The sequence below is a fragment of the Salvelinus sp. IW2-2015 genome, linkage group LG15 (genome assembly GCF_002910315.2).
Source record: "Salvelinus sp. IW2-2015 linkage group LG15, ASM291031v2, whole genome shotgun sequence".
NCBI lineage: Eukaryota > Metazoa > Chordata > Actinopteri > Salmoniformes > Salmonidae > Salvelinus > Salvelinus sp. IW2-2015.
The window spans coordinates 29,894,361-29,921,030 of NC_036855.1; the positions used below are offsets into that span (position 1 = coordinate 29,894,361).

Sequence of the window (26,670 nt, forward strand, 5' to 3'; positions counted from 1 at the left end):
ACATTTCCTGGTTTGCTCACAATGGCCACCAGTTCACCCATTATGCCYTCATTGACTCGACTGGGAACGCCAGTTCTACTTGCAGTCAGGAGCGGAGAAAAGGTGAAAATGTTCAAAAACATTCATTAAAAAAAAATTGCTATTCGAACGGTTATTACAGAGACTGTYGTCATTTGGCTGGCCAATTACAGTCATCCAAAAGTTGTGACCYTCACAGCCCTAATATACAGTAACGGACAAAATAAAGTAAACAACAACATAAAGTGTCTTAATAGGGCGTGTGATATAAAAATTACATATTTACCTAATTTGTTTGATATTAATACTTAAACCCCCTGTGCTCCTTTGAGACCCCTCTTTCAAAGTCACAGATCTCTTCTTCTTGCCATGGTGGCCGAAATAAATGGGCAACTGGGCATTTTTATATATGGTCAGAATTTCCTCACCGATTTGTTTTACCACAACGTCACTATTTGTATCCCTCATTTGCTCAAGTGTTTGCTTTATTTTGGCAGTTGCCTYTACATTATACAACAGGAAGGAATACAGAGGATGTTTAAAATGGCCTCCACACATCTTGTCCCACATCACCATCCTATCATAAATCATCATGTTGGTTAAGGATGGGATGACAAATCCACTAATTGTAATATAGGGCCCTCCTCTGTATCCACGAGACAAGACTTAATTATCGATTCGGAAACAGAGCAGCCGCAGACAGRATTTCCTCTGGGTTGTCTCTAACCAACACGCATCACTGTTGTTTCACTGTGCAGAGYGGGAAAACTAATAGCTCTATAATGAGCCTGTTTATATATATTAAAAAAAAGGTCTACAACCAAATACATTACAGTCACAGCAGCTGCCATCCAATGTCTGTTTTTATTATGCCGTTGCGTACCGCAGGGTCCTATCTGTCAGCATCCATACATCTTGTAGTGAGTCGACAGGACGCCCCATGGGTCCAGGCAGACAGAGAGGGATGGAGTGATTTCAGAGCCAGATGATTGGCCAGGCCAGAGCATACATCAAAGAAACACATATTACTTGTTGCTCTCTCTCGGCTGACATCTCACGGTGTGTGTGTGTGTGTGTGTGTGTACACACATTTCTGGTGGCAGTGAGGTCTCCTTTCGTTAAGTCTCTTGCCGCAGGGGTGGCAGCAGCAGGAACATATAACACGTACATAACTCCTGGTCTTAATGAGGCCATTTGCATTCCTGAAAGGCTCTGCTGTTAACACACAACAGAACACAACCCGCGGAGATCTCTACCTGCTATAATACACACAATGTAGAGAGAGGGGAGAGAAACGTGTAGATGTGGAGAAAGAACAATACCTGGAAACAACGGAAGAGGAGGAGGATTAAAACGAGAGATCTGCTCACGCACTGTGCCGTTCCTGCTCTAGGTCACGTCAGCAGGATATTGATCAGGACCCCTCGATCCACAGGGAAAACCCTGCTTCCCCTGGCAGGAAGTGGGAAAAGTTGTTCATGAACCCCCTGACTTCCAAAATGAGACCTGAAACCCTGTTGCCATGCCGATGGCATGTCTATCGAGCCCCCTTCATGACAGCAGTCTTATTTTCAGAGGGACACACTTTAATTTTTTCTCTCCAGTCCACATCGCAAGGCCATCAAATTAAATCACACTGTCTGCTGCAGAGTGTGAGAGGAAACAGAAAGAGAGGGGAAAAAGTCCCCGACATTAAATATTGTCTGGGTTACCTTTGTCAAAGAATTCTTAGAGCTTTTGACTTGCCCTCACAAGCCTGACTGGTAAAGGAAGAAAATGTACAGGTGTTCTCAGAATTCTTATGACGGTTTCTTCAATTCAAGGTTTCTTTTGTGTTTGGAGAGAGGCAGGGACAGAGAGAAAGAGAGAGAACAGGTGGCTGTAGCTCATGCCTCTGATGGACCCTGGAGATAAGGCACTATCATCCCTGATTCATCATCAGCCAGCCCAACAAGAGACGGGAACAGAGAGAACACATGGTAACAGACACTTATGCCCAATGTCAAATCGACCRCTAGCCCTAGGGTCTGAAAAGGAATATGCGATATAGAAATAGCTAAACCTTAAAGGCTTGGTAMAAAATCCTCTGAGAACTACATGTGCCTTGGACTAGGGGTTGATTTGCAGCTGGGTGGGCATGTCTTGAATGTCCCCACTGGAAGCCKCAGGTATGGGGAGTGGGGGAATCTATCAAATAGAGCACCTCTAACTTCGTGCAGTACTAATGCAATTAGTAAAATCAGTCACACGAAATGCTACCAACTAAGCCACAATTCATTCATAATACTGTGAATATATATTTTCACAGACATGTTGTTGCATTTTTTTCTGGTTTGTGTGAAATCGTTAAGAATAATATAAAACCAGTCTGCACACCACCAAGGTGAATTGGTTTAGTCTTGACTCTTGGTTGACAGTGTTATGGGATGGGTAATGTATTGACYCTCGAGTGCCAAATCAACACATTTGTTTCCATTTGTCTTTTATACTTTATTTTGATATTTATAAGTCTCATTTTTGTATATATTTTTTATATGTTATGATTATTTCTTTGTGTTGTTCCAAATGTCTGAATAAAACTTAGTTAGCGCAGAATGGAYGTTCGCCCAGGGAGCCATACAAGCAAGAACCGCCACTGGTGGGAGGGACCATTGAATTCTATGGGAGGCGTGGCTCTGTGCTTGTGGTGTGCTAGAATGCAGGGGAGGGCTAAGGGGAAAGTATTGTGGGAGATGATTGGTTGAGTTGTGGGAGATAATTGGTTGAGAGCATCTCCTGGCTCTCTGTATTGGCTAACAATGGCGAAGTTTGACGTATTAGTCCACCTAGAATGTTTGCGTATTTGAACCAGAGCTAGCTACTAGGTACGCCCTGGACCAGAGCTACAAAGTGTGGACCAGAGCTAGCMATATCCTGGACTAGACCTAGTTAGTGTAGTTGTCTTCAAGTATATACATTGTATTTGGAAAGTACTCAGCCCCCTTGACATTTTATTACATTACAGTCTTATTCTAAAATTGATWAAATTATTTTTTCCCCCTCATCAATACACACACACACCACAATAACCCATAATGACAAAGCCAAAACAGGTTTAGATTATTTTCCCAAATGTATTAAAAATCAAAACATAATTACCTTATTTACATAAGTATTCAGACCCTTTGCTATGAGACTCGAAATTGAGCTCGGTGCATCCTGTTTCCATTGATCATCCTTGATATGTTTCTACAATTTGATTTGAGTCCAGCTATGGTAAATTCAATTGATTGGACATGATTTAGAAAGGCACACATCTGTCTATATTAGTACCACAGTTGACAGTGCATGTCAGAGCAAAAACCAAGCCATGAGGTCGAAGGAATTATCCGTAGAGCTGRAAGGCCGGATTGTGTCGAGGCACAGATTATGGAGAAGGGTARCAACAAATTTCTGCAGCATTGAAGGTCCCCAAGAACACAGTGGCCTCCATCATTCTTAAATGGAAGAAGTTTGGAACCGCCAAGACTCTTCCTAGAGCTGGTCGCCCGGCCAAACTGAGCAATTGCGGGAGAAGGTTCTTGGTCAGGGAGGTGAACCCGAACCCGATGGTCACTCTGACAGAGCTCTACAGTTCCTCTGTGGAGATGGGGGAACCTTCCAGAAGGACAACCATCTCTGCAGCACTCCACCAATCAGGTCTTTATGGTAGASTGGCCAGACGGAAGCCACTCCTCAGTAAAAGGCACATGACAGCCCGCTTGTAACWAAAGGACTCTGACCATGAGAAACAAGATTCTCTGGTCTGATGAAACCAAGATTGAGGAAACCTGGCACCATCCCTACGGTGAAGCATGGTGGTGGCAGCATCATGCTGTGGGGTTGTTTTTCAGCGGCAGGGACTGGGAGACTAGTCAGGGTTGAGGGAAAGTTGAACGGAGCAAAGTACAGGGAGATCCTTGATGAAAACCTGCTCCAGAGCGCTCAGGACCTCAGACCGGGACCAAGGTTCACCTTCCAACAGGACAACGACCCGAAGCACACAGCCAAGACAATGCAGGAGTGGCTTCGGGACAAGTCTGAGGGACCTAGCCAGAGCCCGGACTTGAACCCGATCAAACATCTCTGGAGAGACCTGAAAATAGCTGTGCAGTGACGTTCCCCATCCAACCTGACAGACAGGATCTGCAGAGAAGAATGGGAGAAACTCCCCAAACACAGGTGTGCCAAGCTTGTAGTGTCATACCCAAGAAGACACGAGGCTTTAAATCACTGCCAAAGGTGCTTCCACAAAGTACTGCGTAAAAGGGCCTGAAGGACTTATGTAAATTTGATTTCAGTTTATTTAAAATTTGCAAAAATGTCCAAAACCTGTTTTTTACTCGATCATTATCGCGTATTGTGTGTAGATGAGGAAGAAAACGATTTAAACCATTTTAGTGTAAGGCTGTAATGTAACAAAACTTGAAAAAAGTCAAGGGTTCTCAATACTTTCCGAATGCACTGTAACTACAAGTGAGATGCCAGTTTGTTGGAAGGATAATAGTTCACCTTCTCTATACAGATGACCAAATGTTTTAATTCCTTTGTTTCACCAAGAAATTGTAATACCATCTGAGGGCTTTGTATAAGATGGGTATAATAATTATAGAAAGATGTTTGTTATATATAGATATACATACGCCSTTCTGTTTACAGACTTCCATATTTAGTGTTTTTAATTAAAGTCGTTTGTGAGACCCATCAAAGCTTTAGGTGGGCTAATATAAGGTATAGATGCCCATGAAACAGGGGAAAGACACTTCACTTCCTCTGTCTGTCTCCAAGAGGGTGAACTTGTTGTTGTATCTTGCCATACCCACCCACACAGCCTTGAACCGAAACACAACTGGAAGTCAGATAGAGTAAGCACTCCTGAGTATAGAAAAGTTTTGAGTTTCACTCTGGGAGGTCTCCCTTTCGACTGAAATGAAGACACCTTCCTATTAAGTTGTTTGAAGAAAAAAARAAAACATTGGTAATAGGAAAGGCCAAGGTTATAAAAAAGGTAGAATAATTACACAATTAACCAACACAATAAGAGCAATTGGTAAATCCAGCCATCTATCTAACTCTTCCCCAACCTTTTTGAGAAGTGGAATATAGTTCAGTTGATAGGTCTTATTCATTTCAGAAGGAATTTGCAATTTGCAGTCATTTTCTGGCGTCTCCAAGAAAACGGCTGGTCTAAAAATCAGGTCCTGCATAGCCGTTCGGTTAAGGCATGATTATACTATTTGATAGGTTTATTTTATATCCTGAAAAGGTGCCATATACATTTCCATTAGTCAGGATCTGAGCTACCGTACATTTGTACAGTAATCTAAATCAGACCGACATACTTAGGTCCAATATTCATCCTCCGTAAAACTTTAAACAAMTAGTTCCATTCTATGCGGTCAAAAGCTTTTTCCGCATCTTATTAAGCCACCACTACAGATTCCTGGTCATTCTCTACATAWTGCATTATGTTAAATCATATTCTGATATTAAATCAGGAGAAGAGCGGTTTCTTACTAAGCCGCTTTGGTCCATATCAACCAAGTCGGGAAGAACTTTATCTAGTCTAAGAGCTATGAGTTCAGCAACAATTTTATATGCAGTGTTCAATAAAGATATTGGTCAGTGCTTGTTCAAGTGTATCTTATCTGTCTCTATGGCATGAATAAATATATTGCAAAGAGGATGAATTCGTTTGGATAAAAATGTTCTATAGAGTTCAACAGGAAATCCGTCTAACCCTGGTGATTTTCTCCCAGCAGTGTTGAAAATGGATTCCCTAATTTCTTCAGATGTAATCTCTCTCCAAAACCCTTTCGATCCTCATCAGTTAAAGCTTGTCAATTGAGTTTGTTCAAAAACTCATGCATTGTGGCAGGGATATCCCTTTCAGAATTGGACAGCGTTTCATTAAACTCTCTAAAGAGTAGATGAATTGCCTCAGGACCCTGAACAACTGTTGTTGGACATCTTAATAGAGCTAATAACTCTACTAGCTTCCTCTCGCCTTATCTGCCAAGCAAGCAACTTTACTTATTTATCACCATGTTCATAGTAGGTTTGTTTTGTTCTCCTAAATGTGTTTTCTGCTTCATAGGTCGTCAGGTTGTTATATTCCAATCGCTTTGAGTCAAATTTTTGTAGAGTTGAGTCGTCAAATGTTATACMATGTTTATTTTCCAGATCTCACATTTTTTCTCCAACAAATCTACTTGAGCCTTATACAGTGCATTCGGAAAGTATTCAGACCCCTTGACTTTTTCCACATTTTGTTACATTACAGCCTTATTCTGACATTGATTGTTGTCCCCCCCCCCCTCACACACACACAATACTCCATAATGACAAAGCAAAAACAGGTAATTAGACATTTTTGCAAATGTATTAAAAATAACCTGAAATACACATTTACAAAAGTATTCAGACCCTTTACTCAGTACTTTGTTGAAGCATCTTTGGCAGCGATTACAGCCTTGAGTCTTCTTGGGTATGACGCTACAAGCTTGGCACACCTATATTTGGGGAGTTTGTCCCATTTTTCTCTGCAGATCCTCTTAAGCTCTGTCAGGTTGGATGGGGGAGCGTCTCCGCACAGCTATTTTCAGTTCTCTCCAGAGATGTTCGATAAGGTTCAAGTTTGGGCTCTGGCTGGGCCACTCAAAGACATTCAGAGACTTACCCGAAAAGACTCCTGCGTTGTCTTGGCTGTGTGCTTAGGGTCGTTGTCCCGTTGGAAGGTGAACCTTAGGCTGAGGTCCTGGGCGCTTTCGAGCATGTCTTCTTCAAGGATCTCTGTACTTTGCGCCGTTCAACTTTCCCTCGATCCTGACTAGTCTRCCTGCCGCTGAAAGAAAATCCCCACAGCATGATGCTGCCACCACCATGATTCACCATAGGGATGGTGCCAGGTTTCCTCAAGACATGACGCTTGGCATTCAGGCCAAAGAGTTCATTCTTGGTTTCATCAGACCAGAGAATCTTGTTTCTCAACATCAGAGTCCTTTAGGTGCCTTTTGGCAAACTACAAACTCCCAACCACAAACACAACCTCCTCCCGAACTGAAAGTTAAAAACCCCATACCCATTAGACGCTAGTCTTTAAAATAGATGTACCTGCTGTGCATAGCATCACCCGAATTAGGTTCAATCTAAATTATACGTATAGTGCATGGATCCCCGTAACATGAAAATTATGTCAGTTGAGACAAAATAAAATGGGAATCAAAGCAACAAACATCGGCAATAAAAAAGACAGGACTATTTAGGCCCATTTGAGCATGTCTCTGAATAATATATTTTTTTTTTAAAAAGAGGATGCGTTCATGGTCACCCTCAGCCACGCCTACCAGTACACTAAAATGTCAACCAATCGGCATTCCCCAAGGTGCCCCGAAACCTGTGTCGCGCAGCTGCAAAAGTGATGACCAAAAACACACCCAAGCACCCCAGGAAAAAAGACATCAAGCTATGATGAATAAATTAAAACTTTTACCAGACGATGACCATCATCCCTCAAATATGAAATAGGAATAGGGGCAATTTAGTTTTTTTTAAATCAACATCATCCTGATTACAGCACCTCCATTCTTGAGCTCTGCCTTTGCTCAGGCAGCAGAGAAGGGGGTAGATCCAGGATTTTGGGAATCCATTCCTGTAGAAAAGAGATGGCATTTCTTCCCTCCACAGCCTCCGGGAAACCTTGCAATCTAAAATTTGAGCACCTTTGGACATTTGTGAGAATCTAATTTCTCCTCAAGTTTCGAAATGCCGTCTTCCAACTTCTTGTGCTTTTGATCCACGTACTCGCGGACGTCCAGAATTGCAGCGTGGTCTTTTTCTAACTTTGTCAGTCGTCTCTTTGTGACTTTCTGGTCTTCATGGAGTTGATTAAACAGCAAATACATTTTGATTATGCGTTCAGAAAGTGTCTCTACAATTTTTTGTTATACCCTTGTCAATCTCCATTCTGAATCATCATGTCGTTTCATCCGAGCTAGCATCCTCCGAGGCCGAAGGGGTGGGGGGCACATTTCCACACCTCGTCTGCTAAAGCTTGGGCATCTTTTGTTTTGGCGATAAAAGAGACGTATTAAATTTGCAGTTGCAAATCCATTCAAGCCTATGGAGCTTTTATGCACATTTAAAACGGTTATAGTTCAACAAGTATACATGGTATCAAAAAGCTGTATACAAGCAACCTATTCCAGACTGGCCTGCGAGTTTCGACGTTTGCATAGCGTTTCTCGCTTAAACGGTTGAAGACTAGTTCACTGCATAGTTTTACCATTCAAATCTACGGCCAATGAAATGCATTGGGATTTATGCAAATATTGTTGTAGTGTGAAAAGTATCAGTAGTATCAAAGTTTTTTTTCAAGCACACTGACTAGTGGTAGTCTTCACATTTAAACGTTGTTTTGGAGTCGGTAGCTTTAACGGTTTTGGCGCTAAAGGTTGTTAGGATTTATGTTTATGCACTATAGCCTGCTAGCATATTGTTTGAAGATGAATTTTGTTTTGTTACACACACACACAAACAATACAGATGTGTGTAAGGACTGACCAACACAGGCCATAAAAGCTGTGGTCAATCTGGAGAGGGGAGGGGTGCATATCTCCAGGCCAACCAGGGAGGTTAGGACACTGGACAATACCATATAAGGAACTGTTTGAGTGTAGCGGCACAAGACGGATCTAATCTACGCAACGACCAGATGCGGACATCTGAAAGAAGGGGACCAGTCTGAGTAACGGCGATAGGCTGGGCAAAGTTTAAACCGCGCAGACGCGTTGGAACTATGTCATCACGGTATAAGAACAGCTGTTTACGTACTTCCTGCCAGTTCTCTGTTCAACCCTGCGCGGTGATACAGCGAACCCGTATATACGAAAATTGCATTTGCCATTCATTGCTTGCAGTAATTAAACATAATTAAAGAAAGTTAGCAGACCTTGCTTTTTATTTATCCTGATACCGGATTCGAATAACGCAACGCTCACAAGGTTCCAGCGGAATAATAACTGTAAACAGTTTATAAAGTTGTGCTTTTTTCCAGCAAGCACACTTAACAAAATAAAAACAATGCAGAAGGTGTGTTGAGTAGTAAGGCCAAACCTCACCAAAAATATTAATCAACCCATCCCATGGTCTTTTGTTTTGCTCAGAGCTCCATCAAACCCAGAACACCTCTCCTGATCAGTCTGCCCAAACTCTTGACTCACTTGAACTCAGCGGTGAGGAGGTTGAAGCCATTGTAGAGATGTCCCTCAGATGACACCCTCTTCAGGTAGGAGTAGCTGTCCTGGCTCTGATCTGTCAGGAAATTTGACACCAGGAACCCTACAACACATAGAACCAACATTATTCTTACATTCACACTAAATGGACACTTTCAGAGAGGTTACAGACCAGTTAGGCAGGCCCCRTGGACATAGCAAGAGTAGATTTATCAGTTGGCTGGCTATTTGGTTTTGTAACCACAAAACACATTTAGTTATACTATCCAATATGATCGACACAACACCGCTTATTGGTCCAGGTCTCTTTTGAAAACAAGACTAACCTGGTTAAATAAAAGGTTAAATAAAAATAAATTGAGCAAATTGTGACGCAGTTACGTGGAGGATTTTTGAGGTAAAATATGTAACATAGGTCTTGGACTGAGTGACATTCGAGATAGTGTCCATGTTACGTAGCACTGCGAGWTAGCGGTTAGGAGGACAGGCTACTACCCGAGATGGGGGACCTGCACTACAGTAATGAAGTGTGTCAGGAAAAAGCCTGAAATGTGGCCTTGAAGAAAATAAAACAATTTGAAAACTGCTATTACACAAGGAGGTGTTTCCCTTGTGGGGCTGAGCATCGGCAGTAGACAGCTCTGATACAGAACGACTGTGGAGAGCCACTGTAGCGTGCAAACAGAGGAGGCGAGGGAGGCTGGCTGACACTACTATTCACTTACTGTGGCGCTATTGCTAGTGAATGAATCCTTCAAAAAGCGGTTCATTTCCATCCATTCGACCATTCCAGCTCCATTAAATATTAACACTACAGTGCAATCAGAAAGTATTCAGACCCCTTGACGTTTTTCCACATGTTACGTTAGTCTTATTCTAAAATTGATTGAATTGCTTTTCTTTCAATCTACACACAATACCCCATAATGACAAAGCAAAAACAGGTTTAGATATTTTCACAATTTTATTACAAAAAAAAAACTGAAATATCACATTTACATAAGTATTCAGACCCTTTACTCAGTACTTTGTTGAAGCACCTTTGGCAGCGATTACAGCCTCAAGTCTTCTTGGGTATGACGCTACAAGCTTAGCACACCTGTATTTGGGGAGTTTCTCCCATTCTTCTCTGCAGATCCTCTTGAGCTCTGTCAGGTTGGATGGGGAGCATCACCGCACAGCTATTTTCAGGTCTCTCCAGAGATATGTTTGATTGGGTTCAAGCCCAAGGTCTGACTGGACCACTCAAGGACATTCAGAAACGGGTTGTCCTTCTGGAAGGTTCTCCCATTCCACAGAGGAACTCTGGAGCTCTGTCAGAGTGACCATCGGGTTCTTAGTCACCTCCCTGACCAAGGCCCTTCTCCCCTGATTGCTCAGTTTGCCCGGGCGGCCAGCTCTAGGAAGAGTCTTGGTGGTTCCAAACTTCTTCCATTTAAGAATGATGGAGGCCACTGTGTTCTTGGGGACCTTCAATACTGCAGACATTTTTTGGTACTCTTCCCCAGATCTGGGCCTCGACACAATCTACAGACAATTCGTTTGAGCACATGGCTTGGTTTTTGCTCTGACATGCACTGTCAACTGCGGGACCTATATAGACAGGTGTGTGKCTTTCCAAATAATGTCCAATCAATTGAATTTACCACAGGTGTACTCCAATRAAGTTGTAGAAACATCAAGGATGATCAATGGAAACCGGATGCACCTGAGCTCAATTTCAAGTCTCATAGCAAAGGGTCTGAATACTTACATAAATAAGGTATTTCTGCTATTTATTTAATACATTTMCAAAAATTTCGAAACCTGTTTTCGCTTTGTCGTTATGGGGTATTGTGTGTAGATTAGTGAGGAAAATAATKAATTGTATTAATTTTAGYACAATGCTGTAAGGTTATACAATGGGGAAGAAGGGAAGTGGTCTGAACACTTTCTGAATGCACTGAATATTAATACACTGCCTCCTAAAAATGTACATATCGGGCTGCTCAGTGGGTATATTCTCATCCAAGTTGGTCCTCACCTCTTCCTTGTGCGTCTGGATTGGGCCTTCCCTCCAGGTAATTGGTCAGTGCAGCCAGCTTGCCCCTCTTGTTGATCCCCAGCCATGACCCTCCTTCCTTCCCCTCCTCCAGGTCCAGCCCTGACAACACACAACAATCACATCACACTCCATGTCCATCACAAAACACCTACATGAATTTTCTTCCCATTGTAACACCTCTGTCTGAAAATAGAACAACAGGTGTAGGCTTAACTGACCAGTGAGATTGAATGCTATACTGAACAAAAATAAAGCGCAACATGCAATAATTTCAACGATTTTACTTTTTTACTTTACGGTTCATATAAGGAAAACAGTCAATTGAAATAAATAAATTAGGCCCTAATCTATGGGTTTCATATGACTGGGCAGGGGCGCAGCCATGGGTGGGCATAGGCCCACCCACTGGTAAAATGATTTTTTTCTCAAAAGAGCTTTTATTACAGACAGAAATACTCCTCAGTTCCATCAGCTGTCCGGGTGACTGGTCTCACACGATCCCACAGGTAAAGAATACGGATTTGGAGGTCCTGGGCTGGTGTAGTTACAAGTGGTCTGCAGTTTTGAGGCCGGTTGGACATACTGCCAAATTCTCTAAAAAGATGTTGGAGGATACTTATGGTAGAGAAACGAACATTACATTATCTGGCAACAGCTCTGGTGGACATTCCTGCAGTCAGCATGCCATGTGCACGCTCCCACAAAACTTGAGACATCAGTGGTTGTGTGACAACATTTCACATTGGCCTTGTATTGTCCCCAGCACAAGGTTCACCTGTGTAATAATCGTGCGGTTTAATCAGCTTCTTGATATGCCACACCTGTCAGATGGATAGATTATCTTGGCAAAGGGGAAATGCTCACTAACAGGGATGTAAACAAATGTGTGATTTTTTTTTATAGAGAAATAAGCTTTTTGTGCAAATGGAACATTTCTGGTATCTTTTATTTCAGCTCATGAAATATGGGACCTACACTTTAGATGTTGCCTTTATATTTTTGTTTAGTGTATATATATATTCACTGTGAATCAACAATGGCAATCGTGTATTGCTGAAAATAATGCTGCCAGTCAACACTCAAAACAAGAGTTTGCTTATAATAAATCTATTCATTCTAGAAGAAGCACAAAGAACAAATGTTTCACCCTCCTCCAAGCCATCGCTGACTGCCTAGTTTTACTTTTACTCCTTTGTGAGTTACAGGAAAAAAATCCTGACAAGAAGTGCATAAAAACCAAAACATTAAAGGAAGAGGCGATTCTGTACTTTATGCAGTTAAGGCTGCGCAGTGGGTTTCTGAGAAATAMACAGGCCTCTCTGCCTTGCATTCATCATCATGGGAGCCTCATTACCATGTAGAGCACGGAACTCTGAAAACGCTGAATAGATTAATTCTACTCATACATTCTGTTTGTCTGGACGCGGAGTGAAGCAATGCCCTTACACGACTCATAGGTAATACGACAAGCAGTTGAGCGTTAAGAGATATATAGATCATTTTATTACAACCAGTGTGACTTGCTAGTCACTTACCATTTTGCACTTGGAAGAAATGAARCCACTGAAGAATGAATAACAAGATGTTAATACTTATACTGTACAAAAACTTGAATAAACTTCTAGAGGCAAAGGGCCATGCGATACAGMCGGTTCATCTTGACCTAAACTGTCACTTAAACACTGAGATAGGCTGTGTGTGTTTCTATGAGAGTGGGGGTAACTAAGGGAAGCATGTGCAGAGGCAAGATGGTAAGCCTACACTTCCACCTCATTAATACAGGCGCACTGAGACAGCCAGGGAACAGAGGAGAGGTACTCTGCTGCAGGGAAACCCAGCCAAGGCCTGAAGCCAATAGGGACAGGTAGAGATGGAGCTGCTGGAATCCCAGAGCTTATTCTCCCAGGGTGATGGTACAGCAGACAAACATGATGACAGTCAGTGCTACTATGGGTGTGCTGTCCTTGAAAAAGGCTTCAWAAGTCCTCAGCTCTGCTCTCCCTGTGAGGCAAAGATGAATAAATTGGCAATAAAACATCAACACATTGTTTAGCTGTAAGATCAGGCTGAGATTGACTTGTGTGGACTCACTCAAACGAACATCAACATAATCCATCACCTTCAACCAGAGGCCAACCAGCGTCCCTCCACCCACACACCAGATAAGAGCCTCYCTGGCCACACTCATTCATTTCTGCCACACCACATAGAATCAGCCATCAGTTGAATGYCTGCTACTCAAGCCTGTGTAATGATTTATTTTTATTTTTATAAATAGTTGACTCAGAAATACTATAAAGAGGCTGTAGAACAAAACAACTTCCTAGTCTGCTGTGAGGGAGAGGAAATGAAAGGAATCACTCAGAAACAGAGGAGAAGCAATGCTCTATGACAGGACGCTTATTGTAATCACACTTCTTAGCCTTACACKCGGTTCACTTTTTAAACAGCCTGAACACTCAGAGATGCATTTTTTTTTCTCAGTCAATGCTCTATGCTCTTAATAATGAAAAAATGGAATGACTGGGACACTCAGTGCATCAAATTCCTCTCAAAAAGTATTACCGTCACATCGGCAGTCATGACCGCAGTCAAATTCCACGTGACCATTGAGTCACGGTAATCTCTTTCGCCCTCAGGACATGTATTGGTAGTACCCTAACCACCATCAGGTTGTTAATGGCCTGATACTCGGGGCTCTACTGTCCCTCTAACCACTCTGACATCGATACAAATACAATTGAAAATCACATCATCAAAACAGTATCATGCTTTTAAAACTCAGTTAGGCTACACCTTTTGACCTCACTGTGATGACCAATTTAAAGAAAGAAGTTCAATAATGGGTTGAACCTGGATGTTGTTTCAAAGCCAAACAATGAAATGGACAGCGCTTTCTAAGGTGATGATTAATTCAAAGAATTTCAAATGTTGCACGTGAAACATCCATAAGCATATTAGAGCTCATGCATTGGCCTATATATGAGCCTAAGCCCTCCGACCCCCAAAAAACAGAATGCATTGTGCCGTTATTCAATACATAGCCCACTGCATATTATGCATGGCAGAAAAACAAAAAAGATAAGARTGTCTTTGGTACATAATTGGTCTAYCCAATACTCCAAAATTAAACAAATTATATGAATCACCGTTAAGTGATGACTGTATTATTATGCATACTGGATGGACTGGTTACCTTATGCTACGCTCCAAACTATCTATCCGTGAGTCTGGGAGAGAACGTTTAGACCTAGGTGATCAAATCACATTTTATTTGTCTCTTGACATGGAAACCAATATCTGGCTCATGAATGCATTCTAGCCGAGTTGAAATGAAATGGGTTGCGGTGAAATAAAAGGCTCTCAGAGAAAGACAGAGGGGAAACAGAAGGGACTCCTCTCCAAAATGATCTCTGTCGCCCCACAGTGTGGTTCTGCCACTTCAACGTCAAGTGCAGATACTTACCGCTGAGGATTTCGCTGTTGCTCGCCCAAAAGTCTGCAGCTTTGGTTGGCCTGTTGTAGAACTCATCTCTGTTTGCAGCCAAAATTAGCCTGAGGGAAAAAGAGAAAGAGAGAGGACTAGAGTTATGAGGGAGACCATGGTAGACCACTTAAGGTAATGTACTTTAGCGCCATAACCTAGTGGTGGTATCCATCTTGACATATTATTATGTTTTGGGTCGCATCTCCTTATATCGAAGAGACTGAGCCCTGGCTGTGTCTTCAGCGGCCCAAATCGCACCCTATATATAGCTCACTACTTTATACCAGGGCCCATAGCACTCTGGTCAAAAGTAGTGCATTATAAACGGAATAAGATCCCAAATAACCTGTGCTCATTTGCCAGGCTGCATTCTGCACCAATGAGTGAATCAAGGCGTCAGCATGCTTCAGTTAGGCTGGCGCCTAGCCGAACTTGGCTAGCCAAACGAGTGTTCTCGCATACTCCCTTAAAAAGACTGTCACTTGAAAATAATTAAAATAATAAAAAAATTAKGTGTGCCCGAACAGCTGAAAAAACCCTCACCGAAGTCCAAAACGAACCCCCCCCAAAAATGACAAAGTGTCATAATATATGCAGGAACTCTATATATACTGAACTGTTTCGGCTGGGAAGCATGCGGACGCCTGAGGTGTGACAGAGAAAATAAAGAGCTGTGCAGTGCCTTGCTGCAGACCTGACTGAGCTAAGCTCCTGACTGAGGTTGCATGTTCCCTAATTATCTGTGTGTGCACTATTCCTCCCCTCAGGGTACGGCAAGGTTTGGCACCGCACCCCGGTCCCCATCAGCTGCAGCAGCAGGAGAAAGCTGATGTGCTGTCACTATCCAACACCATGTGTGTGTCCCAAATGGCACCCTATTCCCTATYTAGRGCACCACTTTTGACCAGAGSCCATGGGTACTGGTCAAAAGTAGTGCACTATATAGGAAACAGGGTTAATTTGGTACGCACACCATACCTCTGCCTCTCCATGTAACTTGATTACCTTAACGCAATAACATTACAACCCCTGCCGACTTTCTCCACCCAGCTTGGATTGCTGCTCAGTGTGCATAGACAGATCACAAGAGATGGGCTTTTTCAGACCCCGCCCCACTGCAAACATCACATCAAATCCATAATACAACAGCTGGCAAAAAAACAAAAAAACACATTTTCTCATCCTTCAGAGTTCCAAAAGGGCCATGTCAGAGAGAGGCTGAGGCTTCTAAAGGCCAGGGGAGGTGCACGTTTCAGATTGATCCAGTGCAGCGGATGGAGACAGAATAAATGTGCAGCTTTCTCCTGACAGCCCTCTAAAGCCAAATCAGCTCCAATGGCAGCTCTCTTAAATCAGACTAACATTTCGACAACGTTAAATATTACGACAAGCCTGGCCACAGAATTCAATGCTCAATCAGACCAACGTTTGGACAATGACGTTAATGTTAAGGCCAAGTCTTCGGCTAAAGTAATTCCTCCTCACATTCAGCCAGGATTGTAGACTATCCATGTACATTTCTCACACAAAAGGGGAGCAAGAATGACATGATCCCCCACCCCTCCTCTCCCCCATATCAGCTCTCTTACACACTCAGCTCAGTTGACCATCTCTCCYTTCCACAGACTGGATAGACATTAGCTCATTATGAGAATGAATTGGTCTTGAATTGTTTGCCGACGCCAGTGACTCGAGCAGTTAGAACTGGTSTTTTAATCCCCACTGCTATGCTGCTCGCCCCACAGTGTCTCCAACAGAGAGAACAAGATATTGAAGATGGGGAAGGGAAGGACAACCTTTGATGAGGATCCATAGGATCAAAAGAAAATAGTCTTAAAAAAGAAGACCTGTCAGACAGCACACATTGGAGGAAGGAGCTCAGTGAACAGGAACTGTTCCATGGGCTATACTAGCCTATATGAAAAAGATTGGTATGAGGCTCACAAGTTAAACATGAGCATTTAACTGAAAGTGAAACCTAGGCCTTACACAGTGCCAGCACCACCCCCACCTACTGCAATTTTCAGTAGTTATCCCATAACAAATGGGCCTTAATGTGCCACTCATCACACTGACACACTATCACTGCTGTAGCTAATGCTGCATTTGACATTAATCTCTGGCGACTTTTCACTAGCACTGCACAACTGTCACTTATTTAGCAAGGCAACAGTGCATGACTTAGTGACTTCACATTAATGTTCAGCTACTGTCCAATGAATCATCAGCTAGCCCAGCGCGAACGCACATGCGCACACACACACACACACACCACCACACAGCCGCACACACGATTGTGGGGTTGTTCCTCCCAGTTTGGCTGCCCTATACGAATAGGCAACTGCAGCGTAGATCTGTGGCGTTGGGAGAGAGGTGGGCTCGCAGTGGGACCTGTGGGCCCTAAGTGATGAGGTTTGTAGTAGTAGCCTATATTGAATGTCACAGGGAACACCATTAAGTTCCCTGTGAAACTTAGTCTCTCTTGACTTCTTTTGTTCTGGCTCTACGAGACAATGTAGGGTCAATGTATTTATACAACATGTGTTGGCCTATAATATAACCTAGTTGTAACCAGGGCTCTAAATTAAAATTGCATTGGTAGCAATGGTGTTTAACTTTGTCTTTTTTTTCTTTTCTTCTCTCGATTAGAGCCCTCAGAAAGTATTCATACCTAGGGCTGTTGTGGTGACTGTATTACCGTCACATTGCAGTCAAATTCCACGTGACCATTGAGTCACGGTAATCTCTTACGCCCCTCAGGACATGTATTGGTAGTACCCTAACCACCATCAGGTTGTTAATGGCCTGGTACTCGGGGCTCTACTGTCCCTCTAACCACTCTGACATCGATACAAATACAATTGAAAATCACATCATCAAAACAGTATCATGCTTTTAAAACTCACCGTTAGGCTACACTTTTTGACCTCACTGTGATGACCAATTTAAAGAAAGAAGTTCAACAATGGGTTGAGACTGGATGTTGTTTCAAAGCCAAACAATGAAATGGACAGCGCTTTCTAAGGTGATGATTAATTCAAAGAATTTCAAATGTTGCACGTGAAACACCGATAAGCATATTAGAGCTCATGCATAGGCCTATATATGAGCCTAAGCCCTCCGACCCCCAAAAAACAGAATCATTTTTGGGGGATTGTGTCGTTATACAATACATAGCCCACTGCATATTATGCATTGCAGAAAAACAAAAAAGATAAGATTGTCTTTGGTACATAATTGGTCTAGCCAATACTCCAAAATTAACAAATTCTAGTAATCACATGTGCCGAATACAACAGGTGTAGACCTTACCGTGAAATGCTTACTTATAAGCCCTTAACCAACAATGCAGTTAAGAAAAATAAGATTTAAAGAAAAAATATTTAAAAAATAAACTGAAGTAAAAAAAGAGCAACAATAAAATAACGATGCTATGTACAGGGGGTACCGGTACAATGTACGGGGGTACAGATTAGTCGAGGTAATATGTACATATAGGTAGGAGTAAAGTGACTATGCATAGATAATAAACACCAAGTAACAGCAGCATAAAACAAAAGTACAAGTACAATGCAAATAGTCCGGGTAGCCATTTCTTTAGCTGTTCAGCAGTTGTATGGCTTGGGGGTATAAGCTGTTAAGAAACCTTATGGTTCTAGACTTTGCGCTCCAGTACCCCAATATAGTTGGTTCATATTTCAACCTGCTTGTCCTGATCGCGTCAGATGTGGGTGGACAAAAGTCAACATGTGCACACGGACATACGTGCGCGCCCGGTCTAGTCAGCATGTAAAGTGTTGAAAGTTTCCAAGAGCGAAGTGGTCTCCATCATTGGGAAAAATATGGAACTACCCAGACTTTGCCTAGAGCTGGCTGTCAGAACAAACTCATCAACCAGGCAAGGACTTTGGTCAGGGAGGTGACCAAGAACCCAATGACCAATCTGACAGAACTACAGAGTTCCTCTCTACAGCARTACACCAATCTGGGCTTTTGGGAGAGTGGCCAGACAGAAGCCAATCCTGAGAAAAATGCACAACAGCGTGCTTGGAATTTGCACAAAGGCATGTGAAAGACAGAACATAAGGCAAAAGATTATTTGGCCTGAATGCAAAGCGCTATGTCTAAAGAAAACCAAGCACAGCTCATCACCCATCTAACACCATCCCTACCGTGAAGRATGGTGGTGGCAACATCATGCTATGGGGATGCTTTCAGCGGCAGGGACTGGAAAATGTTTTCACTTTTTCAGAATGTGGTATTGTGTGTAGATGGGTGAGAAAACAGCAACAATTTAATCCATTTAGAATTTAGGCTTTAACACAAAATAAAATAAGGGGAATGAATACTTCCTGAAGGCACTGTAGCCTATATGAATTCTCACTACTTCTGAAGCACATGTCCCCTAGAAATTAATATTAGAACCCTGTAAATACATTTGTTAATTATAAAAAGCAAAAATGTTGATACAAATAAGTCATTGAAATTTWAAAAAAGTAATTTGTGGAATATTAATTAGGTTTCGACATTATGTTAAAGCACTATTTTCCTACTAACATGCATTACATTGAAAAATGTACACCGTCTCTTCAAGAGCGTAACGTTTGTGTAGACAACTAGCTAATGAGGTAAAAAAAACATGACTGAACAAAGTGTAAAACAAAATGGTTAAAGGCCCGCGAAAAGATTTAGAACGGCCCACAACATGGTTTAGGAATGTAAAATGCGGCAACCCAATCCTCAACAGGAAGATAAAAACATTGCGCTAGTTAATATTGGTCAGATCTTTTGAACTGTTTGTGCTAGAAATAAACAGTAGCAATGGTGCAAGCATGACCCTAAACAATCTACGCTCAGGAAACAACAGCACAGCAAAGCCTTGTCATTACAACAATTATTCTAAAAATAAATACAAATATTGTCACTGGTGCTCACAAATTATAACTGCAGGTCACACAGAAAAATATTTTGTCACATATGTMACCCAATTGACCACACTTTAGAGCCCTGGTTGTAACAGTATCTAACCTGAGATAACAGCAATATCCAGTCAGGTATACACACTGTTCCCAGATAATGATATGCATTCATTAGACACACAGAACATGCACCATGCATGTTTGTTTTCCACTACGTCCCTCGTCAAAGCCAACTACCTGAGACGTATTAGTTGCCATGACAGGGTCACCGGTCAAAGCGATGAGGATTAAATAGTTCCACTGAGAGAGGCATTTATTCGCGGAGTACGAGTACGGAACAGAAATGAGTCACTGAACTATAATGACATACGTAATAATTGTATCCTTTCTTCTGGGCCTTCACGGCAGACAGCGTCTCCCATGAATCTTGTTCAGAGGGAGGTGGATTCTTTAAGAACAAATTGACCTAATCGGGGTCGATCTCTGTGCATCAAAGGCTAATGATGCAAAGCCGGTTGCGGTGACACGTGTGGCCCAGGAGTCTACGACACTGTCCCCGAAACAAAGCAAGCACTAATGATTTTACACAGGAGAGAGCAGAGCATCCATCGGTTTATCCATCTGAGCCTATGGGAATCACTAGGAGAGAAACAACAAGAAAACCAACAGGGTACAGCCATGCAGAGTGCAATTGGAGAGAATGATTACACAATTTATTCATGTCAATTATTCCTTACTTGCAAAAAATGGTATACGTTTGAGACAAAGTCAATGGGAATGCTAAGCTAATATTTCAGCAAGATACCTCCCATCCATGATAGTCATACTCCTATATCGCAAGGGAAAGTACTAATCATGATGGTGACGCAATACATAGGCCTAATTGGAAGTCAAAACAGAACATTGTTGTCAGGCAGGTATGTTGGGGGCATTGGGTGCATGGAAGAAAACCAGTTACTCAAGAGGAATTTAGCATTCTTGCATTATTTTGCCATTCCCCTCACTGACATAACCTAGGCCTACATGCACTAATTCAACCACAAGGATACGAGGCCTATAAGTTACATGTATCCTGTGGGTCCAAAGTGAGTCATTGTTAACACACCTCCACTGCGATTGCCTCTGGGAGATTGCCCTAGCCTAAGGCAAAGGCAGAGATAGACCCTGGCCAGGTAGAGAGAGCTCCACAGATCCCAAGGGATTATTATAAACAGGGCTTTAAATTGCATTGACTGCTCCTCACCACTGGCCTTCAAGGACATTCACTGAGATAAATCAGCAGTGACTGTAGTAAAGGTTAGCCGATGGTAGCCCTAGATGGTGTTCCGCAGAGCTTTAGACCCACATGGAAGGCTCTGAATTGTTCCGTTTCATTGAAATTGTGAAGTGAAACGGAGCAATTCAATTTGGATTCAGGCTAGCTTTGAAGACCTCCAGTGAAACAGCACCACAGATTCTCTGGGGTTCTTATCATTGCTTCTCTGCTTTGGGTGCTACATCAGATTGGATATGCTACACTTCAGCACTAGCCTAACGCATCTTCGAGGGAGCAGAGTATAATAATAATAGGGGGGAAAAAATGTATCAAGAGATGGGAAGAATGTCCCCTGCATCTAACTCAACGCTACGATTCCTTTTTTAAATTCAATTTGAGCTCAATATCTMGAGGTGTACATCTTTTTAAACCACCGTCTGAATATAGGCCTAAAGTTATGAGCTAAAATGAGAGGTTGGTTAAAAGCGCATTTCAGCCGGTGACTATTCCACAAGTTACCACCGGCTAAATCTATGAAGTTAAAATGCCTATTTACTCTGTTCCATCTGACTGAGCAATCCACTGTCTCAGACCAGCCAGGCAATTTATATAAACTTGATCTCCACTATAAAAAGCATCGAGACACTATCACCCATTTCTTTTAGGCTAACATTTAGTTTTCAACAGCGGAGATTTGTATAAACCTTAKTGTCTGTCTCTGACGTTTGCAACTATGTTTCAATATTCAAATTCGATCTCCAACTGTCCCATAGTAATGAATGTGTAGGGGACGAGAGAGAGGAATCAAATCAAAAACAAATAAAATGTTATTAGTCACATTCGCCGAATACAACAGGTGTAGACCTTACAGTGAAATGCTTACTTACTAGCCCCTAACCAACAATGCATTTAAAAAATATATATGGACAAGAATAAGAGATAAAAAATAAGAAGTAATTAAAGAGCAGCAGTAAAATAACAATATTGATACTATATACAGGGCGGTACCGATACAGAGTCAGTGTGCGGTTAGTTGAGGTAGTATGTACATGTAGGTAGAGTTATTAAAGTGACTATGCATAGATGACAAGAGGGTAGCAGTGGTGTAAAAAGGGAATGAGTGTGGGGGGGGGGGGGGGGCACCGCAAATAGTCTGGGTAGCCATTTGACTAGATGTTCAGGAGTCTTATGGCTTGGGGGTAGAAACTGTTTAGAAGCCTCTTGGATCTAGACTTGGCACTCAGGTACCGCTTGCTGTGTGGTATTAGAGAGAACAGTCTGACTAGGGTGGCTGGAGTCGTGGACAATTTTTCCGGCCTTTCTCTGACACCGCCTGGTATAGAGGTCCTGGATGGCAGGAAACTTGGCCCCAGTGACYTACTGGGCCATACGCACTACCCTCTGTAGTGCCTTGCGGTCGGAGGCCGGGCAYTTGCCATACCAGGCAGTGATGCAACCAGTCAGGATGCTCTTGATGGTGTAGCTGTAGAACCGTTTGAGGATCTTTTCAGTCAAATCTTTTCAGTCTCCTGAGGGGAAATAGGTTTTGTCGTGCCCTCTTCACAACTGCCTTGGTGTGCTTGGACCATGATAGTTTGTTGCTCTCAACTTGCTCCACTGCAGCCCCGTCGATGACAATGGGGGCGTGCTCGGTTCTCTTTGTCCTGTAGTCCARAATCATCTCCTTTGTCTTGATCACGTTGAGAGAGAGAGGTTGTTATCCTGGCACCACATGGCCAGGTCTCTGACCTCCTCCCTATGTAACAGGGTTATATTGGTGATTCCCCTTGCCACTTTATTGTTAAGCCAATGGGTTTTTGGTTTTAGTTTTGCCTTGCCTTCACCTACTCAACATGGCATATTATTGGCTGGTTTGCGTAGCTTGCTTACGAGGGGGGATGTTTCAGTGATGATTTAAATGTACAATTTATATCAATCTGTTTGTAAATGTTATTCAAACATCAAACATAAGATGCAGTGTTTTTGGACAATATTGGTTGTGCATTTTGTTGTAAAGAATTCCCGCCAGTACTAGCTAGCAACTTACTGTGTCTGGTGAGGGGGGGTTCATATATTTTGTACAGTGCGTGAGTGCAGAGTTTGGATGGTGAGCCGTGCATTGCATGACGTGCAATTTTGTGCTGTTCCTATCAGGTACATTGTTAAAGATATTATATATTGTAATTGTATTATTTTGGTAACTACATCCCAGTGAACAAGCACCAAACCAGCGAATAAATCTCCATGACTGGTGCTACACGTTGGAGTATGTGTCGACGATTGATTGTACACAACGCAAGCAGAGTACTGTTACACCTATAGGGTGTCTCGTTGTTGTCGGTGATCAGCCTACCACTGTTGTGTCATCGGCAGATTTAATGATGGTGTTGGAGTCGTGCATGGCCATGCAGTCATGAGTGAACAGGGAGTTCAGGAGGGGACTGAGCACGCACCGCTGAGGGTCCCCTGTGTTGAGGATCAGCGTGGCGGATGTGTCGTTACCTACCCTTACCACCTGGGGGCGAACCTGTCAGTAAGTCCAGGATCCAGTTGCGGGAGGTGTTTAGTGCCAGGGTACTTCGCTTATTGATGAGCTTTGAGGGCACTATGGTGTTGAACGCTGAGCTGTAGTCAATGAACAGCATTCTCACGTAGGTTTTCCTTTTGTCATGGTGGGAAAGGGCAGTGTGGAGTGCAATAGAGATTGCATCATCTGTGGATCTGTTGGGGCGGTATGCAAATTGGAGTGGGTCTAGGGTTTCTGGGATGATGGTGTTGATGTGAGCCATGACCAGCCTTTCAAAGCACTTCGTGGCTACAGACGAGTGCTACGGGTCGGTAGTCGTTTAGGCAGGTTACCTTAGTGTTCTTGGGCACAGGCCATATGGTGGCCTGCTTAAAGCATGTTGGTATTACAGACTCGGACAGGGAGAGGTTGAAAATGTCAGTGAATACACTTGCCAGTTGGTCAGCACATGCTCGCAGTACACGTCCTGGTAATCCATCTGGCCCTGTGGTCTTGTGAATGTTAACCTGTTTAAAGGTCTTACTCACATTGGCTACGGAGAGTGTGATCACACAGTCATCCGGAACAGCTGGTGCTCTCATGCATGTTTCAGTGTCATTTGCCTCGAAGCGAGCATAGAAATAGTTTAGCTCGTCTGGTAGGCTCGTGTCACTGGGCAGCTCTCGGCTGTGCTTCCCTTTGTAGTRTGTAATGGTTTGCAAGTCCTGCCACATCCGACGAGCGTCAGAGCAGGTGTAGTACGATTCGATATTAGTCCTGTATTGACACTTTGCCTGTTTGATGGTTTGTCAGAGGGCATAGCGGGATTTCTTATAAGCGGCAGCTCTAGCCTTTAGCTCAGTGCGGATGCTGCTTGTAAATACATGGCTTCTGGTTGGGGTATGTACGTACGGTCACCGTGGGGATGACGTCGTCATCGATGCACTTATTGATGAAGCCAGTGACTGATGTGGTGTGCTCCTCAATGCCATCGGAGGAATCCCGGAGCATATTCTAGTCTGTGCTAGCAAAACAGTCCTGTAGCTTAGCATCTGCTTCCTCTGACCACTTTTTTATTGATCTAGTCACCGGTGCTTCCTGCTTAAATTTTTGGAATTAGGATAGAATTATGGTCAGATTTGTCAAATGGAGGGCGAGAGAGAGCTTTGAATGAGTCTCTGTGTGTGGAGTATAGGTGGTCCAGATTTATTTTTCCTCTGGTTGCACATTTAACATGCTGATAGAATTTTGGTAAATGGATTTAAGTTTCCCTGCATTAAAGTCCCCAGCTACTAGGAGCGCCTCCTCGATGAGCGTTTTCTTGTTTGCTTATGGCGGAATACAGCTCATTCAATGCTGTGTTAGTGCCAGTGTGGTGGTATGTAAATAGCTACGAAGAATACAGATGAAAATTCTTGGTAGGTAGTGTGGTCTACAGCTTATCATGAGATAKTCTACCTCTGGCGAGCAATAGCTCGAGACTTCCTTAGATATCGTGCACCAGCTGTCATTTACAAAAATACATAGTCCACCGCCCCTTGTCATACCAGACGCCGCTGTTCTATCCTGCCGGTACATCGTGTAACCAGCCAACTGTATGTTGATATTGTCGTTGTTCAGCCACGACTCCGTGAAGCATAACATTTTACCGTTTTAAAAGTCCTGTTGGTAGGTTAATCTTCCGCGGAACTCGTCAATTTTATTCTCCAAAGACTGCATGTTTGCTAGCAGAATGGACGGAAGTGCGGGTTTATTTGATTGCCTACGAATTCTCAGGAGGCAGAATGGCCTCCTCTTCACGCAGATCACGGGTATCAGGGCCTGTTCCCGAGGAAGCAGTATATCCTTTGCGTCGGGCTCGTCAGAGTAATGAAAGAAAAATATATATAATTCTGCTAGTCCGTGGTGAGTAATAGCAGTCCTGACGTCTAAAAGTTATTTTCGGTCATAAGAGACGGTAGCGGCAACATTATGTACAAAATAAGTAAAAAAATAAGTCACAAACAATGCAAATAAACAACAACAAAAAAACACAATCGGCTGGGGGACCGTAAAACGTCTGCCTTCTTCTCCGGCAGGCATTTCTCAGCCAGTCGAAATCATGAATCAGCTGGCATAATTTTATGGATATATACATAGAAATGTCAATTGAAAAAAAGTCAAACGAAACGAAGTGCAGCTAGTTTGCAATCTTTCKAGCTTCAGTTTGAAGTTGTGTTGGCTAGCTCCTCTGAACAACAGTGTCCTAACGAGAGAGCACATTTTCTATGCCAGGCGAAATCGTGCCTCATTAGCTCATTGTTATGGATGTATCCAAATAAATGTCACTTGAAAGCAGCTTAAACAAATGTAAATGKAGCTACTTTGTTGTTAATCAGTCTGCACTGTTTGACGTGACTAAGTTAGCTGGAGTTYGCTAGTTAGCAAGCAAGGGATAAGAACTTTGTCAGCCAGTATGGCAATGGAACATTTAAAACAAACAACTGGGTCGCGTCTCTGGCAACCGAACCAATAGAACGAACGACCAGCCGGCTTGGGTAGCAACCCTAGATTTGTTTCAGGACCATATCTTGTGGAAGGATGAAATAGTATAAATAAATTCATCAAAATAAAGTTCATGAAAATTTGTCAATCATTATTTGAATATGTTTGTAACCCTCAACTTCGTTTCGGGCCTAACAACACCCGTGCCAATATATCCTCCAAACACCGGCTTCTCGGGCATTATCACTTAAAGAGAGGCAAGGAGAAGAGTCCTTACCTGTAGGCATTTTTGGATGCAGGCCGAGGGTCGAACTTGAAGAAGATGATACACATGTGGGTGTTAGGGGTGGGGGACGCTCTCTTACACTGGGCACGGTCAATTTCAAAACTTGGACATGTTGACAAGAGCTGGAAGAAAATTATAGTATAGTGAGAAAAGCAGTAAAGTGAGAAAAGGTGCGTGGGGGAATTGCTGCAATTGACTTCTTATGTGTGACAAGACTACTCTACACTGTGGCATGGCCTAGGTTCAATTTACAAAGGAGACAAACTAAATATCATACAGGATTGTGCAGGAAGCAATTTCACCTGCCACAGCTGTGCCAAGCCCTAGCTACAGAAACGTCACATGATATGAGAATGTTCCATATCCGTTACAGCTTTACACCTTTACATAACAAGAACGTTACTTCCTCTCAACAAG

General features: G+C 42.7%; 1 protein-coding gene across 3 annotated transcripts in view; it reads right to left on the reverse strand.

The window, feature by feature from the left end:
- Positions 1 to 26,670, reverse strand: part of LOC111974641 (transport and Golgi organization 2 homolog) — a 49,350-nt gene that overhangs the window by 19,348 nt on the left and 3,332 nt on the right. For all 3 annotated transcript variants that reach the window (XM_024002527.2, XM_024002525.2, XM_024002526.2), the window contains exons 2-5: positions 26,245 to 26,375; positions 14,783 to 14,871; positions 11,296 to 11,415; positions 9,258 to 9,375 (exon numbers count right to left, since the gene is read on the reverse strand). In XM_024002527.2, the coding sequence (XP_023858295.1) occupies positions 9,258 to 9,375; positions 11,296 to 11,415; positions 14,783 to 14,871; positions 26,245 to 26,300 (383 nt within the window). In that variant the 5' untranslated portion in view covers positions 26,301 to 26,375. The remainder of the gene's footprint in view (positions 1 to 9,257; positions 9,376 to 11,295; positions 11,416 to 14,782; positions 14,872 to 26,244; positions 26,376 to 26,670) is intronic.